Genomic DNA, 19,892 nt, shown 5'->3' on the forward strand with positions numbered 1-19,892 from the left:
ACTCAAGAAAACAGGGGTGGAGTCCTGGACACTTAACAGGGTGGCATAAAAAGGAATCCTTGGGAGCTAAATGGAACTGGCCTGACTTGTTCCCCTCCCAGTATCTCCCTGTCTTTCACATGAGCTGGGGATAATGGTTAATGGCTTTCTTTTACATGATAATAAAATAACGTGTAAATATAAGAACCATCTTGCACAGAGGAAGGAATATAAAGGTCAAAGGTCTTGTTATATATCAACATACTCTTTGAAACAGTTTACAAATCAGTAGAGAAGCACCGGTCTTGATGGCTGCTTCTTCTCTGATTTGGAAAAGTGCAGGCCAGGGCAGCCATCAAGTCGTTGAGATTCTCAGCAACGCAGGCCCCGCTAAACTAGTTAACACTGAAGTAGTGCAGCCCTTGATATGTCCTGGTTTGGGTTTTTTAGACATCTGGTAGAAAGAAAACAGATGGGAGAATTATGATTTTGAACAAATAATTTACCATGTTGAAAATTACTTTATCACTGAAAGTTGAGTAATTTTCTCCATTATTTAACTGAAATTTGTGTAGTTGGTCAGCTATGCTACTGCCTGAATGCCTTTTTTTTTTTTTTAATAGTGGATTAAGTACTGTGGAGGGAGAGGTACAGAAGGATCAGATGGCATGCTTGTACTGGAGCTTTCGGGGCTGACGCCCAGCAACCTTCTGATCTGTAGAGGTAGAGCTGGGTAACCTGTTTCACTGGGTGGCCCCCCTACTGGCTAGAGTAGGGCGGGAGGTGGGACTAAGGGGCTGCACATCAGTCTGCATGTGGCTAAACCTGTAACACGGGAGCAGGGAAATGTCTGTGAGAACTGGAGAAGAGCGTGGCTGCCCAGTGTGAGGGGGTCTCCCTTCACAATAGCTCTTCAGTGAGTATTTGTTGAATGACTTGAATTAGTAAACGGGTGGATAGATGAATACAGACATACAGAAAGTTGCAGAGGAGAGGGGTAGAGTCCTGCTCACAATCCAGTCCCTGGTTCCAGTTGCTTCCCCACTCTTAGCTCCAGCGCTGACCTTCATAAGCTCCATAAGCTCCTTGGCACCTTACATATAACTCAAGTCATCCTATGTTGGTTTTTGTTACTTGCAAATTGTAATCACTAATAATAACGGGGAGCTTGGAGTCTACTTTGAGACAAACATGGAAAAAATCTATAGAACTTATTCTCTCTCTCTATATGTATATTTATATGAAAGTATGTGTGTACGTGTATGTATATACAGTATCATATATATATATGCCTATATCCAAATGAACTAGATAAATTAATCAATGTCCCTGGGCTCTGTTTCTTATATCTAAAATGAAGGGGTTAGACTAAATGATCTGAATTTTAAGAGGTAATGCTTTCTAAGGATTATGCTAATGATTCGTTAGTAAATCACCAGAAGGTCTACTGTTGCCAGAAAAGAGAGCCAAAGATAGGCACTTTGAGAATTCATACACTTTCCATGTTGTACCATTGCTGGGGTTTGGCAATAAAAAGAGTTTGGCAGCTTTTGGGGGAAGTACATTCAGAAGTGGTTGCATGTTATTTTAACTCTGCTCATGGAGGCAGATCTCCAGTCTGAGGAATATGGTGACTGAGGGTGCAGGCAACACCAGTTTGGGCAGAAAGCAAAATAGCAATGAGACTTTTCCCCATGAATTGGCCCTGGAGGCAGACCCACAAGGAGTGCCTTGTCAGTATGGATGGAATGTTGGTGAGAATGCCATACCAAGTTAAAGGGTCCAGAAGGTGGATAACCTGCAGTAGGCATCCCCAAAGTTGGCTGTCCTCTTTTTGGATGGGGCCTCAATATCCCTCCCACATCGAGCACAATTCTGGGCCTGTCCCAGGTGTGCAATAAGCACTGGGTGATTGATTAAGCCAAATTTATAATAACAGCTGTCAGTGTTTGAACCCTTATTCGTACCAGGTGCTTTACATAGCTTTTCTTATTTCACACTGTCAACAATCCTCTTTTGTCCCATTTTAAAAGTTAGGAAATTGGGATTCAGAGAACTTAAGGAGCTTGCCCCAAATCACACTGCTAAGTGGCAGAGGATGCAAAGCCAGGTGTCTGACTCCAAAGCCCACTATGCTATCCCACCTCTCTCCTCTCAGCCATAACTGGAGGCGAGTGAGAATGGCACAAAACATTTGCTTTATACCTGATTTAGCTATCAATTATAAAGACTCTCCATAAAATAATATCGATCTGAATCATAAAGTTCTCCTGAATAGCCTCGGCTGCCTAGAAAATAAAGTTAGGGGCTCAGAAATGGTTCAAAAAATTCTACGTAAGTATTTTTACAATGTGGAAATACATGGATTTCCAGCTGTTACTTTCACTTGTTTTTTCGGAGTGTCTGAAAGGGCAGTGCCTCTTCTATAGCGTCCTTCTCTGCCTCTCTCAGCTGTTCATGTGGGTTTTACCGGCATGTATCATTGTTCTCCCTTCTCCTGTATGCCCTAAGGTAGGGCACTTCTGCCACCCACTGAAGTTCAGTTCTAAAAAGCTAATAGCTTTGGAGGAATAGCAGAGGGGTTAGTCATTTTTTCAAGTTAGTGTGGAGAAAAAGGAAGAGAGCAGATTCTTCCCAGAAGCCTGATTTCTAGTCAGCATGCTGCTTGAGTCCCTGGTTGAACACATTTCAGCCATCCTGTACCTAAGGAGAAAAACACCACTCCTGCCTTACGTCGCTATGGTAACTGATGCTCAGCAGGCAGCTGCAGTTTCATTCAACATAACTGGCTTTTAGAACTTGAGGGGAAAGTATGCTTTTATGTAAAAGGAAGGGAAAGATGAGTGGTTTAATTAATGTGTCTCAATTTAACATAGGGATACAGGTCACTTCCACTGTTTGACCATAGCTTGTGTACCTCCGTTTTATATTTGTATCAGATCTAAGGCATCAAAGGAGAGACTGTTTCTCTCATCATGTGTGAAGTGTACAAAGTGGCAGAAAAGGAGAGACAGGGGTTATGTTGGACTTTTTGCGAAAGGTTTTTCACTTTATAAAACCATCTCAGCTTGAGAGTGTATAGAAGAATTGCTTCCTCTCCTCGCATCCACAAAGGAGGCCTGAGAGATGGGTTGCTAGGCAACCTCACACCGAAGACTGGGGCGCTTTGAAATTGACATAGCTGACCTTCCCATCATCTCTGCAGCCTCTGCTATTCAAAACCATTTTGTGAGGCCATAGGACTCAAGAAAATAGATATAAAATGTAAATACAAAAATAAAGAATAGGGGAAATAAATCTAACTTTTTCAAGCAAAGACCAGATTCATTCAATGAAAAAAAGCAGGTCGAGAGAAATGGTGTTCCTCACTATAAACCAGAAACTTGTACTTTGAATAATCTAGGAAGAAAATTTTCCTCTTATGTATTTAGAGATGTTTATAACTGCTGTGTAAAACATCACAGCAAAGGGCAAACAAAAAATCAGTTTATGAGAATGTAGATCTACTACATATTTTTAACAAAAATCTCAACTCTCAATCCTCAGCACATAATGTTTTGCTTAAGCTTGAGTCTCCTACTCTCCTTCCTGCCACTATACCATTAATATGACACTGGTTGGTGTGGGGAGGGATAGCATTTATTTTGCAAGTAGATGGATATTTGGAAGGAAACTGCAAAGCTGGTCCATGGAGCAGAGCATACACTTCTGTCAGCAATAAATTATTTAGTTTGATTTTTAAAATACCTCATGCCTCTGGGAAATGCTTATGGTAACATTTTAAGATAGGTTGTTAAATTTATCAACATTGAAATCAATCAAAATTGGTGATGGTGTGGGAGGTGGGGGACAGCAAACAAATCCAGAACTCTTTTTAGTAGGTTTATTATTTGTTATGAGTGTTCAGCAATTCTCAAATTATTTGAAATGGCTTATAGGATTGAAGAAATGAACAAATATGTTGAGGTTGTGGGACTCAGGGTCTCACTGTGGAAGAAGGGACATACAAATGAAAACTGGGAGAAAGCAAGAAAGAATTCTACAGCGATGAGTTGGAATTGGAGGAATTGGTGTCATTTTGTGATTTCTAGAATGTGTCAGTGTGTGTATTTGTATGGATGTATGCATGTATATATATGCACACATATATGTGTGTGTATATATATGTACATCAGTGTATATACATATACACACATACACATAGACGTTCACATGTTTACTATTTGCTGAAAGGGTTTAGAAGCAATTCACCCTGGTAGCGATGAGCACACTTAGAACTAAGATCTTGATCTCTAATACTATTCCACCACTAAAGGGAACCAAGGCTTCTCTGAGAAATTGCTAATTCCAGGGCTGGGGCAGGGTAATTAGAAGTTAAACCTGGGCTATTTTGGTATGCTAGAAAGAAGGAAAGTGCTAAAAAAAAAAGTGAATGAGGGGGCAGTCCCAGGACACAGGAGTCAGCTTGAAGCAGCTCCTGCTGGCCAAATCTGAAACAATTTGAGCACCGAAATAATTAAGAATATTAATGAATTATGAATCATTGAAAAAACTAGGAATTCATGAACCCATATGATAGTAAATAATAGATGAATTAAATATATAAAAAGTAAAAAATAATAAGAAATAAGCAAGGTAGGGGGTCTTGCTTACAGTAAAAAGGTGAGAGCTGACTAGCTGGTAATGTGGAGAAAATGCTGATGTTAGGGTATCATCTTTTATAATCATCATGGTAGAGATTAGATCAGGCAAGAATCATGCTAATCTGGGGGAACTTTTTGAAGAAGAGCAGAATATTTGTATGATCTGAAAGTGTCTTCTCAGCAATTGGTTATTATCTGCAAGGGAAAAAAATAACTATATAGTGAAAAAATTTAACTGGGTAATCAAGGGTACTGTCACCAATGAAGGCAGATGGATAAGATGAGGACACAGCGTTACTTCTGTGTTATTATGGCCAGGAAGGCTCAACTCAGATCGAATCAAGAGGAAATATCAGACAAGCCCAAAATGGAAGAACACTCTTCCAAAAAAAAGTGGGGAGACAGAGGACTGTATTCTTCAAAGATGGCTGTGTCATTAAAGATAGAGAAAGGCTGTGGAAATGCTACAGATTAAACAAGACGAAAGAGACATGACAAGTAAATGCAATACCGTATCTCAGAGTGGAACTTGACTGGAGGAAAAGGATGGCATAAAGGACGTTATTGGATCAATTGGCGGTGAAGAGTTGTAGATTAAAAGTATTGTATCTATGTCAAATTTACTGAGGTTCATAACTGTATTGTGATTATATTGGAGAATATCCCTATTCTCAGGAAATACACACTGAAGTACTTAGGAGTACAGAGGCATGTATGATGTATGATGTATGCAAATTACTCTCAAAATCTTCAGAAAAAACATTTTACATATAGGTATGTGCATATTTATGTGAAGTTGCGAATGATAAAGCAAATGAGGTAAAATATTAGCAATATTTTAGTATGTCTTTGGGTAAAGGCCATGTGGGTGCTCTTGGTACTTTTCTTATTCACGCAACTTCTGTAAGTTTGAAATGATTTCCAAATGAAAAGTTAAAAAAAATCAACCAAAAATTTTTTTTCTCTTTTTGTGGAAACAAAACAATTTTTATTGGAACTAGAATAATGAATATTTACGTTTTAAGAAATCTGTGAAAACAACTATATCCCAACACATACAAAAAGATATTACACTTCATGGGAGGCAGTAGAGTTGTGTGCTTAGCAAAGAGGAGTGACGTCAGGATACAGACATATCTTGGCCCCATTTCTTCCCCTTGCCTCTTGGTATGGTGTGTGTGCAATCATTTTAACTTTGCCCTTAGGTCTTCTCAAGATCCTGGACTTTCCCCTGCTCCCATATCCCCCTCGATCTATCCTCTGCAATTTGCGACTTCAGTCAATGTAAAAAATTGGCCAGAAATTTTTCAAGAAATTATATGTCAGGGAGAAGTTTTCATTTATTGACTAGAGCAACTTCAAGTATTTAACTTAAACTGTGAAAAGAGCATTTACGTAACTGCTTAGCATTTTAGTCTGTTTTTTTCCTTCAATGTGCTTAAGTTGTGGGTTTTTCAAAGAAAGTTTAATCTCTAACTGTGAAAAGGATCTATTACTCTGACCCATTATAAGTGAAGATACTACTGAATACTTCGCAGCTCTGTTCTTTGTGTTTCAAGTGTTTTTTTTTTTAAGGTTTTTACATCATTTACCCATTAAAAATAAAACTAGTCTGCTTTTGGCGGAAACTGAAATAGTAATTACCTTCTTAAAATACCTTTATGTTTTTTTTTAAAACAGAGTTTCTTTTACATTGCCAAAAGAATTTGTTTGAAAAAAGATAAAAATAACATACACACTATTTGAAAACAGCCTGGTTTAAAGACTGCCATAGATTCTAAGGTTATACCACTCGGAAGGAAGACATTTAGAACCTGCTCATTACTCAGCTTTCCTCAGTTATGGGATCAAATTGCTTTTACCGGCATTGTGCCAGATCCATTTATGTGCACTGTAAGGCAGATTGTAGAGTGAAGCATTTCTCTAGAAAACATCTGGTTCTTAAGAAGAGTATTAAAAAGTAACACTTTTTTGCTCATAACTATGATTTATTATGTTACAGTAACCCCCCCTCTAATCTGGCAGGCAGACTTCCAGCAACCACGAGGAACTTGGAAGTAAGTGAAAAATACTTCAGAGCCCAAGGAAAACAGAAGCCCCCAAATTCCATGCATATGAAGGAGTGGTACTACCCCCAGGTCAACATCCATTTTATTTATTATAAAACTATTGGAGCCAATTAGCATAAGGGCTCCTCAGGCCACCTTCATATACAATACCTCGTTCTGTAGTTATATTGTTCCTTTACTCCCTTTACAAAAATCACATTTCTCTGAACTCTAATTCTTCTAAACGCCCCCTGGACCCCACCCTTTTCCTATTCAGGTTTTCCCCTCTTCTCTTTCTTGTATGTTCAATATCTACTGGCTTTTTCCCATAAATATTGCAAGATGCTCAAGTAGCTCCTATCTTAAAAAACAAAACAATGACACCTCGTATGTCCCTCTGTAGCCACCCCCTTATGGCTCTCTCACCCTCAGCCCTGTATTGAAACATTTTCCATGTCTGGAAACTGTCTCTAGTTCCTCGGCCTCCATTCACAGAGCTATTGCTAACCTGCGAGGAAACCTGGTGAACCAGATTAGAAAAGGGGGCCCTCTTCCTCCAAGGGGATGCAGTTGCGGGATGCAAGATTGGAGTGCGGGCTCGACTCCCCCCTCCACTGGGTCCCTCTGCTCAGGACACACATTACACAACACACGTTGTGGCCCTGTGTGATTTCAATTATTTCCACTGGCTTCTTACTAATCAAACTTGGTAGGATCATCATTAAAACTCTGTCACTATAATAATGGACCAAAAGCGCCGAGAATTGGCTTTGCTCTCAATTTTTTAGCTGCCGGGCTGTGCTTTTACTCTTTTTGACAAGAGGTACTCGCATCTCCCCTTAGCAACTCCCGTGTCCTCCTATTACTAGCGCTATTACCACTCCTCTTACCATTTTCTGGCGGAGTCTCCTCCTGTCTTGCAATTCCTGAATCTTTTTCTGTGACAGCTGAAATAAACCAGATTACATTTTGTATTAGTAGTAAAGTGTGGGTGTTAAGAGTTGAAAAATGTCAGCTTTTATTTTTTCCTGCTCATCTTTGCTCAGCAAAATAGCTTTAAACCATCAGCAAAAAGCAAGTTTGAGAAGGCTGTTCTCTAAAAAAAGCTTTTATATTTATTTTTAATGTATATGTTCGTTGATTTAAGTTGCAAAATGACAGAAATAAAAATTCTGATATTTCATCACTCAGATATAATTACTGTTAAAAATTGAGTTAATTTCATCTGGTTTTGTATATCTATATCTATGCATCTATTAATATTTTTTTGCAAATTAATCTTATATGAACAGTTATGTTTCCTGCTTTTTCACTATTTTGTGAGAATTTTAGCAGTTAAAAAATCTTTTTTCTTTTTTAATAATTTTATTTATTTATTTTTTTCCCCCAAAGCCCCAGTAGATAGTTGTATGTCACAGCTGCACATCCTTCTAGTTGCTGTATGTGTGGGACGCGGCCCCAGCATGGCCGGACAAGCGGTGCGTCGGTGCACGCCCGGGATCCGAACCCAGGCCGCCAGCAGCGGAGCGCGTGCACTTAACCGCTAAGCCACAGGCCGGCCCAGCAGTTAAAAAATCTTTGAAAAAAGTTTTAAAAAATAAATTAAAAAAATCTTTGAAAACAGTTTTTCATGACTACATAGTACTCCATTATCGGGTAAACTTTAATATATCTGACCATTTTGTTTATGTTGAATGTTTTGGTAACAACCAAAAAACCAAGCTATTTGTTGTTACAATTTTTTTTAACTAAAATCCTTGAGAAAATTTCAGTATCTCCCATGATAAATTTCTCTAAGTGGGATTACTCAGCCAAACGACAAGCTTACAACTCATACTGACAAACTGCCCTTCAGAGAGGCTGCACTACACTCTACCAGCAGCGTATGAATGTGGTGGTTTCCTTGCACCTTTGCCAATCTTTCATTAAAAACAAATAACACAACAAAAAATATTTGCTACTTTATCCCCACTAGCACTGTTATATGATCCTGGTTTAAGGCTATTCATTTGTCCTCTCTAGTCCCAAACTAAGTTCCTGTCAGAGTCTTAATTGGTCTTTTGGTTTCCATAGTGATTCCATTATCTACTGTACCCTCTTGCAAAGTTCAACCTAGCTTCCTCAGCTGTCCGTGCATAAAAGCCTTCCAGAATTGCTCTAGGTTCTTGACTTCTGGGGAAGAAAGCTATTTCCTCTTGGGACCCACTTCACCATACTAGCTGGCTTAAGGTCAAAGTGCATTAAACTTATAACTACTTCTTACCACGAGGGAAGTGGTATTCAGATCCCAGGTCTACATAAAATTCTCTCGTTCATGTTGTGTCTCTCCCCTCTCCATCCTGAGTGCAGGCCCCAAACTCTCATTTAACTTGATTCTCTCAAGTAGCAGTTCAGAGCACTTTGAGTCCCAGCTTTCCTGGATGTGCAATCTTGGGCGTGTCACGTAAGGCTTGGTCATAAACCAAGCCTTAGTGAACAAGAAAAACATTAGAGATTACTAACTGCTAAATAGAGTTTAAAAAGGGTGATATGATACAGAATGACAGGATGGCTACTTTAGATTGTGGGCCTGGACACGGTCTCTGAGGAGGTGATAATAAACTGATACCTGAATGAAAGAAAGAACACACCTAGAGAAGGAAGCTTGGAGACGGAAGTGAGGGTAAGGGAGAGGTAAGTAGGGAGAGAATTCCAGGGGGAGGAGGGTGGGGCAAAGGTATGCTCGAGATGGATGAAATGAACTTCTGCACGTACAGAGTGCAGCCTAATGTTTGGTGGGTGGAGAAAGGAGAGGGAGGGAGGGAGATAAAGTAGAAGGAACCGGAGGTTGGGGGAGGGAGAGGATCAGTGAGAATCCTGGATTCTGTACGGCTGTGTGCTCTAGGGGAACTACTTGTCTCTTCCTCTCAGCCTGGACTGCATTTTCTCTTCGCTTCCAAGAGGTGCTTCTCAGTTTGCAATTACTCCATGGCCCTGTTCCGCTGATAATAAACAAATATTGCTACTATTTATTAAGAGTCTGAGTCAGATTCATTAGAGGTTTTATATATGTTCTCATTTAATCCTTACAACAACCTGAGGCAGGTTATCATCTTTATATGCTTCTTTATGGATGAGAAAACCGAGGTTCAGAGAGCCTATGTAATTTGAGAAAGATGAAACATGCAGTAAGTGGTGGTGCCAAAATTTAAACCTAGGCTGGTCGGACTTCAAATCCTTGTTCTTAACTACTACACTACCCTGCTCCTCACTTAGACTTTAATAGTTCCTACATTTCTAAGACTGTTCATTCCACTCAGTTCCTCTTGTTCCTCATTACTTAGCTATCTCTGTGATAGAACAGTTAGTTTCATCTGCTAGCCAGATGTAGACAAGAAAATTTTTTTTCATATAGATAGTCCTTCTTAGTTATGGAAGGTACCTTAATATAAGAAATAGGGCATGAGCTTTGAAGTCTGGGCCAGTATGGAATCCAGATTCTGATATTTTTTCTGTGACCTTGGGCAAATCATTTAGTTTGAACTTTATCTTCCTCATCTGAAAAATGAGTGTTATTTTTCTGGAGAGTTAAGTGAGAACTAAAAGACAATGTAAAGAAAATTACTAAACAGTATCTAACAAATAGCAGGTGCAAAATAAGTGGCTGCTTAAGAAACAAAAACAAACTCCTCATTTTACAGATAGGAAAACTGATTTGGAAATGTCTTGCTGGGAGAACAGATGTTCCACTTTATCCAATTTCCAAGATTCTAGCATTCCATGATGCAAGTTCATTAAAACTACTAAAGGTATTCTGTTATATGATGTCCTTAACAATGTCCATTTAGGCTTATTTTTTTTTTCTCCTGAATTACAGAGAAACAGATCATCTGTCAGTTTCAGAACTGTAAAACAGGGATAATAATATCTATAATATAGGGTTGTAAGCATCAAATGTTAATAAGACATGTGAAAGTGTTTTAACAGATATGCAATGCTTCATAAATGCTCTTATTATTAAACATTTTCACGAAATGCCATAAATAAAAGGTAGGTGAAAAAGAAGAAGGATTAGAATTTTATAACATATAATTGGAATAAAATGGACTTTGGAAAATTGGAGAAATGAGCAGGGACAAAAGAATGTAGCTCAAAAGAAACAAACACAGGACACTTAAAAGCAACAAGTGACTTGTAAAAATACTGTGTTTATTGAAAATGCAAATGAAATCGAAGACTATGTTTATTGTATCTTTAAAAACAACAGAAAATGATGTAGACAATAAATTAAAAATAATGCTAAGAACTGAGTTTACTAGATGAGGTTAAACTTAGCGTGAAAGGGTGAGAATGGTTCTGCCAGGATGGTCTGAAGCACAATAGGGTAGGCAGTTGCTGTCATATGGTGTGCTTTGTGAGTCCCTGTTGACCAAAACTATCTTGTCACTCTTCTCCACCAGGTGTTACAGAGTCTGAAGTTACACCAAAAGACCTAGCCTTTGGGCTAAGGTTAAATATTGCTATAAAGGTTTACGTATTTAAACTGATTTCAGGTACTAACTGTTTCTCAAGATCACATTGGCATTGAGAGCAGGCAGAAGGAGTTCAACAAAGGGAAGGGAAATTCATACTCTTTACACTTTTCAAAAAATTTTTCTAGGAAAGTCACATTTTCTGCAATACTATTCATTAACATTGCAGACTGCATGGGGAGCTTACCCTCATTTTGCAAAACTTACCATGTCTTTTAAGTTCCAAGAGGAATACAAACCATAAATTTACAAAATCTTTATTAAAAATATATTTTCTTTCTCACAAATTATTTACAAGGAATTTACTCAAAGCTTTGAAACGAGAGATTGTTAACAAAAAATTTTAACAGCGAACAATAGCATTTTAGATATATTTCCTGAAATAAACAGCTAATACTCCTTAGAAAAGATATTGGATACTTAATTACCTAGATTTTAACAAAATATTCTTTATAAAAATGGGTTATAATCTTTACCAACAACACCAAATCTGCACCTAATCAAGACAGTCAATCAAATAAAACACCTCTCATTCACATTCTCCATCAGGAACCATCCATTTGACAGTGTTTCCTTTTATATACAACAGCAGCCTCTGCTGGAGAAAAAGTATGCTTCTATTATAAAATGTAGCTCAAACCTATTTGGAACTGGAAAAACTCAGATTCTTTTCATTTCCCACTGAACCAACAAACTAAATTAAAATAATTTTCAAGGTCTTAAACATGTACGGGCCTTATCAAGTATATCCTTTCTGATTTTTGGATAAGTTGGATGTGCTTCAAGAACCTGCAAAAAAAAAAAAACACAAAAAACACAAAAAACAAAAATGAAACAAAAGCACGAGAACTTCTAATTAATCATTGAGAATTGGGGAGCTACAAAACTTACTAGAAATGAGCATTACAGCTGAGATTTCATGGAATTAATACTACAAATATAACAACATTTTTTAAAGGTGACAGGGAGATGTGACATGATGATTCATTTATATTAATACTAATTAGATGTAAATAGTAGAATATGAATACTCTGTGTGGAAAATACAACAAATATAATTACTTCCTTAACAGATCAGTTACAGAAAACAACTATGGATCAACGATTTAAAATATTTTTTTAATTTAGCTATTTATGCATGATATTTAAAAAACCCTTAGAAAGTTATTTTTAACCACGACCACACATCAGATTTACCTGGAGTGATTTGGAAACATACAAATTTCCAGGCCTACTGAGTCTAAGAGTGGAGAGACATTCATTTAAAAAGAAGCTCCACAAAGATTCTAATGTATAACCTTACATTAATGTACAACCTTAACCTTCATGTGAAATACTGACTTACGAGAGACTCTAATCAATAGCAATCACTGAGGCCAAGTGTTTACTGTAATGATGCTGTCACAGCTATCTGGGATAAGGGATATTACATAATTCTCTTCTAAGGAGCTTTTCGTGTAGCTCCTAACAATGTTTAATATAATGCCTTACACGGAATATCAATGAGACAATGTTTATATAAAGAAACTGCAAATTCTAAAACTGCAACTTAAATATTTGTCATTTTAGTAAGGGATCATTTAGTAGGGGATCAATTACAGAAATGTAATTGAATGACTTTTTTTTTTTTTAATTTTTTTTAATTTATTTTTCCCCCATAGCCCCAGTAGATAGTTGTATGTCATAGCTGCACATCCTTCTAGCTGCTGTATGTGGGACGTGGCCTCAGCATGGCTGGAGAAGCCACACGTCGCTGCGCACCCGGGATCCGAACCCAGGGCCGCCAGCATCGGAGCACGCGCACTCAACCGCTAAGCCACGGGGCCGGCCCTGAATGACTTCTAAATTACAGAAATACCTTTCATCTGAAATGTATAAATCTGAATTCTCTGATCACTAGACTTAGACACATTCACAAGAACTTCTATTCAGAACAATGACTTAAGAACCTATAACAATTCTCAAATATCTTCTGACTTAAAGATTAAGTTTTATTTAACATGCTTCTCTTCTAGCCTCTTTCTTTAAATTGACAAACATTTTGTTATTTGAGCCCTAATTAAAAACATATATGTTTAAGTAAACTTTATTATTTTCTAAACTTTGAAAACTGATAATCTCTCCCAGATGTATTTGATAAGTCATTTAACCAAAATACTAAACCTTCTACGTCTATTCATGTACATCTTGAGATTAACAAAAAGTAGGAAATTGTTCATCCGAAAAATTTTAAGAAATCTAAATTTAAGTGTTACCTGGTGACATATGTCAATTGCATCCACATATCTTTTTGCTTTTAAGTAATTAAATGCCAGTTTGTATCCTGTTAAGACAAAAATCCATAATGATACAGGACTATTTATGGAGCACACTGCTAGTGTTATCTTTTTTGCCTCCTCCTTTGTTTGCTTACTTACAGAAGTCTTAATGGTGGCTGGTGACTGTACTGCGATAGAGGGAAGGGATGAATAACAGAAGGTGGAGTGACAGCAAAGGAGAACAGGTAGGAAAGAAAATGGAGTTGGAAAAAAGGACCATAGTGTGTATACTGTTGGGTTAGAAGACTGCCATCCCATAAATGTGGTTTAGTAACTTATTAGAAACGTCTCATTTATTTCAGATTATGGTAAAAACTCATCATAGGGCAGGACATGATAACACAGTGATTCATTTATATAGTATAGATTTATTTAGCTCTTAACACGTCAGGCAAACTGGTTCCTACAGTCACGAGGTTTACATTCTACTAGGAAAGTACATTATTTAAGTAATCATGTAAGTAAATGAATAATTTCAAAACTGAGATAAATGCTATGAAATAAAGGCCAAGAGAGCTATAAAAGAAGCCTGGTTGGGGATGGGGTGGGTGTCAGGCAATGTCTGAAATCTGAAGGATGAGGCACAAACTAGGACAAGGGAGCGGGAAGCAACGACACTTTTAGGCAGAGGGAACTATACATGTGAAGGCCAGTGGTAGAAGGACACGTAGGATCCAAACAGACCTGGAGTAAATGTGAGAGGGGGGAGCAGGGAGGAGAGAGGCCCAGAAGAGAGTGGATTAGTCATCAGATGTTCCACAACAATAAGTAACAATTATCACAATTACTGATATTGAAATGTCACGTTTCAAATAGCGACAATTTAGGAGAAAGTTTTAAGACATTCTTACATGACTGTTGTTCTCCTGTAAGAATGCTGTAAGAGTAAGCAAACTAAGGCAAAGACAGAAAAAGTAACAGTGGTGGTGTACTCAATAAATAAGATACAGCACAGTGTAAAATAATACGTTATTAATAAATTAAATATTTCATTTTACCACTTAAAAATATGAAAAAGGGAAATTTGAATGCTGCTCTTGGGCTCTAATCAAAGTACCAAAACAAATTTTTAGAATTTCAAACAAATGTTTGAAAAGAATTACTGGCTAATGTAATCATATGGTAGTAAAAAGTAAGAAATAGGAATTGTCTCAAATTTATAGTATTTGATACATACACACACACACACACACACATATGCATATAGAACTGTCCAAGATGAAAAATAAGTTTTAGAGAGGTAAACTAGATATCCTCACAAAGGAATGTCGAAATGGACTAATAAATAAAATTTGTGACATTTAAAAAGGAAAACAATTTAAGCTGTCAAGCCAAACATAATTTACACGGAAACTAGAGCCCAAACTTTGAATTTAAGTTTTGGTTTCTGGCTTCCTGACTAGCTTTGAGACCTTAGGCAAGTTACTTGAGCTGTCAATTTCAAGTTTCCTCATCCAAAAAATGTGGATAATAACTCTTCTCTCTCTTAATGTAATTTTAAAGGTCAAATGAAATACCTGTTGTGAGATGCTTTTAAAAACTTTAGAGCACCACACAAATATTAGCAATTTTTTTCTATGTAACCACTAAATAAAAAACACAGTTTTAATGTCAGAAGAAACTTGATTGATCATCTCGTTCAAAAAATTTTAGAGAGGAAATAAAGGGCTAGAAATGGCAAAGAACATGTGTACTGCAGCTGCACTGCATCTGTCAAGCTTCTAAGAATTCAACTCTATGTAATCAAGGGAAAAAATAGAAGAGAGAGAGGGAAAGGGAACACGAACAATGTAAATAGTCTAGTTACTATCGTGTAACCCGAGAATGGGTGTGAAAGGAGAAACACGAACGTGCTCTTCTCTCACTGGATCTCACTTCCTGGTGCCTTCTACAGTGACAATACTCAAGCCTGAATCCCATGCAAAGAACACAACCATGATTTTAAGGATTTACTGACAAATGAAAAAGTGAAATGCATTACAGTCATGCATCACTTAATGACAGGTATACGTTCTGAGAAATGCATTATTAGGCGATTTCATTGTTGTGCAAACATCATGGAGTGTACTTACACAAACCTAGATGGTATAGCCCAGGTGTGTGGTAGGCTATATGGTACTAATCTTATGGGATCATCATCCTATATGCAGTCCATTGTTGATCGAAACATTGTTATGTGGCACATCACTGTATTAACTTGGCCACACAGGTTGGGGGTGTTGGATGCAATGACAATCTTAAGGAAGAAACTAAAGAATTAACTGAGAGCCTCAGAGAAAAGCTTACTAAGGACAAGTCAGAGGAATTGATAAAATCATCCAAAAAATACAAAGATGACATAATGAAAGAACTAGTGAGTTAGAATCTTTATATTTGTTGAAGTCTTCCAAGGTACAGAATATTTAAATAATTTAACTTCTAAATGTATTCCTCTTGTGGGATAAAGCATCGAAATTACATATGTTTTAAGGATTTTAAGGAATTTTCATTTAACAAGCTGATTTTATTCTGTAAGATGCACAATGCTTGTGAAGGAAAAATATTATTAACAAACGTTAGTTCCTGTGCTCTATACAACTCCAATAAAATAACAGATCCCAGAAAAATACAAGGTAGGAAAGTCCTGAACTGATAGCAGTTAGTGCAAACATGACCTACTTGACTGCAAATTAAATCTGAGTCCATACTGTGACACAGCTGCCAAAAAGATGGATGCCATCTTAGGTTGAATTAACTACTGTATGCCTAAAAAAAAAAAAGCTTCATTATCGATACAATTAGTTCTTAAATCACACTTAAGAACTTGTTCATTTCTGGTACAACAGGCCAGGAGGGACACAAACAAATAAAATAGCCTTTTCCAAATGTATTTGGCCAAGGAATCTAATCTCCTCACACTCAACTCTCTCTCTCTCTATTTTTTAACAGAAATATCTATTAATATCTCATCAAGTATTCCAAAGCACAGTTTGGAAAGCACTATTCTAGAGTTTCTAGGAGACAGCAACAAGGAGGGTGAAAGACTTGGAAGCAGATCTCAGCAAGACTGGACAAGCAATTGAGGATGGTTTGAAGAGAAACCTTAGGAGACACAGGACAGAAGCTTGCAATCAGGAGGCCATTATGTGTAAGAGGGAAAGGACTCTGTGGGTTGCTCCAGAGAACAGACCAGGGCAGTTTCAATGAAACACATTTCAGCTCAATGTAAAGAAAGAGAAGCACGGAGATGAGCTCCCTCACAATGTGGGGAGATGGTAGCCACTAAGCATATTCTGGATGCTGCCCACCTTAGGGACACTAGAGACTAGCATTCCTCAAACCATCAGTCTACCACTGGAATAAGATGATGTTTCCAGATGCTCAGAAGAAAAAAAAAAAGTTCCATGGTCAAATTATTGTGGGACACATGTCCCCTCTGTGATATCCATCACAATATACATTAAGGTTTAACGGGTTTGAGAAGTTCTGCAGTAAAAAAACCTGTAGAACTTGATTTAATGAAATATTTTTCTAACTTACTTGACAATGGAACACTTTCCCCCACAGCATTACCATTTTGAAAATAGCAGAGGGTGAAGGAAGAGAAAGGGACAGATTACATTAGATGTCATCTAAGGTGATTGAAGACAAGTTTGAATCTCAGGAAATTATACTTAATAACTATTAGTAGCTAATAATCTATTATGAATATAACATTTATTTTTCAGAACTGACGAAGTTTGCTCTTAATGTATATTTTGTTCTTAAAAAGAAAATCAAATGCATTTAAACGAAGATTTACAATAAAACCCAAGTTTCCAGTGAAAACCTAGTGTCTAATTTGTTAAACTCACCTACTGCTGGATTTGTCTGGTTGCCATATTTCCATGCCATCTCGTAGTTGAAGGCAGCATCTGAATACGCTTGCTCTTTCTCCATAATGTATCCCATATATTCATAAGCTTTGCAGCAAGACTGAAGAAAAATGGAAGATGAATCAATAGATTAAACTTGATACCACAAAGATTTTATGGGCTCCTTATGACTATAGAGGTCAACCATATTAACTCATTTAAATGGCACATAAAACAATGGTTTTCAATCTTGGCTATGCAATCAAATCATCTATGGGACTTAAAATATTCTGATGCCAAGCCCCCACCCTAAACCTACAGAATCAGGATTTTTGGGTGTGAGGCAAGGACATGTGTATTTTACACACATATATGTAGACTTTTTATTACAAAAAAGTTTTATTATTAATTTCAACACATACCGATATAAAAATAACAGTATAATGATCAACAATTAACTCCTAATACCATTTCAACTTTAGCCCAAACATTTGTCCTTCTGTATTATCAGATTAAAAAATCTTCAGATATTGTATCATTTCATTCATAAATATTTTAGTATCCCTCTTTAAAAATAAGAACTTTCTTTAAACATAACAATTTATCACACCTAAAATGTAACAACTCTTTGACATCATCAAATATCCAGTCACTATTCAAATTTCAAATGGTCTCTATATATATATACATATATTTTTACTTTGTTAGGATGAGGATCCAAATAAGGCCTAACTGGATTGAAATGCCTCTCAACCTTCTTTTGATCTAGAGGGTTCTTCTTCATGTCTCTCCCTCTCTCTCTTTTCTTACAATTAAATGTAGCAGAAATGAGAATGTTTGTCCTAGAGTTTCTCACAGCCTAGATTTAGTTGAGTGCATCCTTGTGCTTATGTAATATATTCCTATGTCCTTGTTATTTCCCAGAAATTGTAATTAGATCCAGATGTTTGGATTTGATTTTGATTTGGGGGGAAAGAGGTTGAAACTACTTCATAGATCAATGCCCTGCCCTTTGGAGCTTGAGGCAAAAGGAAAAATGCACAACCCTGTATACATGTTTTTAGATATTTTTAAATTGCTAATTGTTTCCAGAATGTTAAATTAATTTAATAAATTGAAAAGCAGATATATTAAAACACATTAAGTTTGAATATTTTATTTATATCCAAACAAAATTTATTATAATTTTACTTTCCTGATTAATGCAAGAAAATATATCAATAATACTTTCACTAAAACCATTACTTATTAAAAAATACATACAAACATGGATATCAGGGCACACATTTTCCCTTCTGGTTCAGGCTTCAATATAGCTCAGCACAGCACTGTCAGATTCTATCTATTTTACATTCTGATATTTTGATTTTTTAAAAAATATTGCATTCAATTCTTACTTATCTTGATTACTACAATGGACTGAATGTGCCTCCTTAAAATTCATATGTTGAAACCCTAACCTCCAATGTGATGGTATTAGGTGGTGGGGTCTTCGGGAGGTAATTAGGTCATAAAGGTATACCCCTCATAAATGGGATTAGTGCCCTTATAAAAGGGACCCCAGAGAATTCTCTTGCCCTCTCTTTCCACCATGTGAGGATACAATGAGAAACTGGCAGCCTGCAACCAGGAAGAGGGCCCTCACCAGAACTGAACCATGCTGGCATTCTGACCTTAGACTTCCTGCCTCCAGAACTGTGAGAAATAAATTTCTGTTGCTTATAAGTCACCCTGGCTATGGTTATATTATAGCAGCACCAAGTGACTACGATAATTACTGAGATTTTAAGTGCCCCTTCAAATTTTAGAGCCGAAGTGAGTGCCTCACCCCAGGCGAGCCCTGTCACAGATGGGGAGTTCTTCTAGCAGAAGGCACATAATGTCCGACTCTCTTTTTATGACGTTATACCCATTCATTAATTCATCAGGGTTGGAAAATGGTGATATTCTATCATTCTTTCTTCATTCATTAGCTGGAAAATATCTATAATGAGAAACGTCTTCTTTTCTACTATTTCATTACCCAGTGGCATGGTGCATACAGAAAAGGTGGGATAAATGCTTGATTTTTTCACTTTATTTGCCAGCTTTAGAAATAACAATTAGTTTATTAGCATATTTCAACGGTGACCAAGGTTTTTTTTTTTCCTTTTTTGGATCTTTGTGAACTCATGGATTTAAATGGTATTTGGTGTGTTTCAATTCACTGCAGTTACTATTCTTATTGATATTTAAAGAGTCCCAACTTTGGCTAGTGAGAGTGTCTTCAAGTTTGCTCCTGAGTCCTTGATGTGACTCTAATCATCTTCAATGGCTTCCTTGCCATCTGGTATGACAAGATGGTCTAGTGTCATCTTGTACATTTCCTGCCCCAGATCTGGATGATCTCCACTTTTTAATTATATAATTCAAGGTTTCTAAGCTCTAGTTCCTGAATCTCATGCTTCCAATATTGACATGCCTAATCAGCAGGGCTAATGCCTCTACAGTAGCCATCATGTTCAGCCACGCAGTGTAGTGCTGTCAGCGTTCTGGCAAACCGAAATTCTATCTGCATCCA

The 19,892-nt window shown here is 37.1% G+C and overlaps 1 protein-coding gene across 4 annotated transcripts in view; it reads right to left on the reverse strand.

Annotated features, from left to right (window-relative positions):
• Positions 1-10,841: 10,841 nt before the first annotated feature.
• The window catches only part of TTC21B (tetratricopeptide repeat domain 21B), a 73,467-nt gene continuing 64,416 nt past the window's right edge, over positions 10,842-19,892 (reverse strand). For 3 of the 4 annotated variants that reach the window (XM_087435334.1, XM_087435333.1, XM_004428240.3), the window contains 3 exons: positions 17,333-17,453; positions 13,437-13,504; positions 10,842-11,970 (listed from right to left, as the gene is read on the reverse strand). In XM_087435334.1, coding sequence (XP_087291460.1) covers positions 11,893-11,970; positions 13,437-13,504; positions 17,333-17,453 — 267 coding nt within the window. In that variant the 3' untranslated portion in view covers positions 10,842-11,892. Of the gene's footprint in view, positions 11,971-13,436; positions 13,505-16,157; positions 16,245-17,332; positions 17,454-19,892 lie in introns of those variants that run through there. The other variant, XR_015553213.1, reaches the window with a different exon arrangement.

This window comes from Ceratotherium simum, chromosome 9, assembly GCF_057802395.1.
Source record: "Ceratotherium simum simum isolate JZ-2026a chromosome 9, ASM5780239v1, whole genome shotgun sequence".
Taxonomy (NCBI): Eukaryota; Metazoa; Chordata; class Mammalia; order Perissodactyla; family Rhinocerotidae; genus Ceratotherium; species Ceratotherium simum.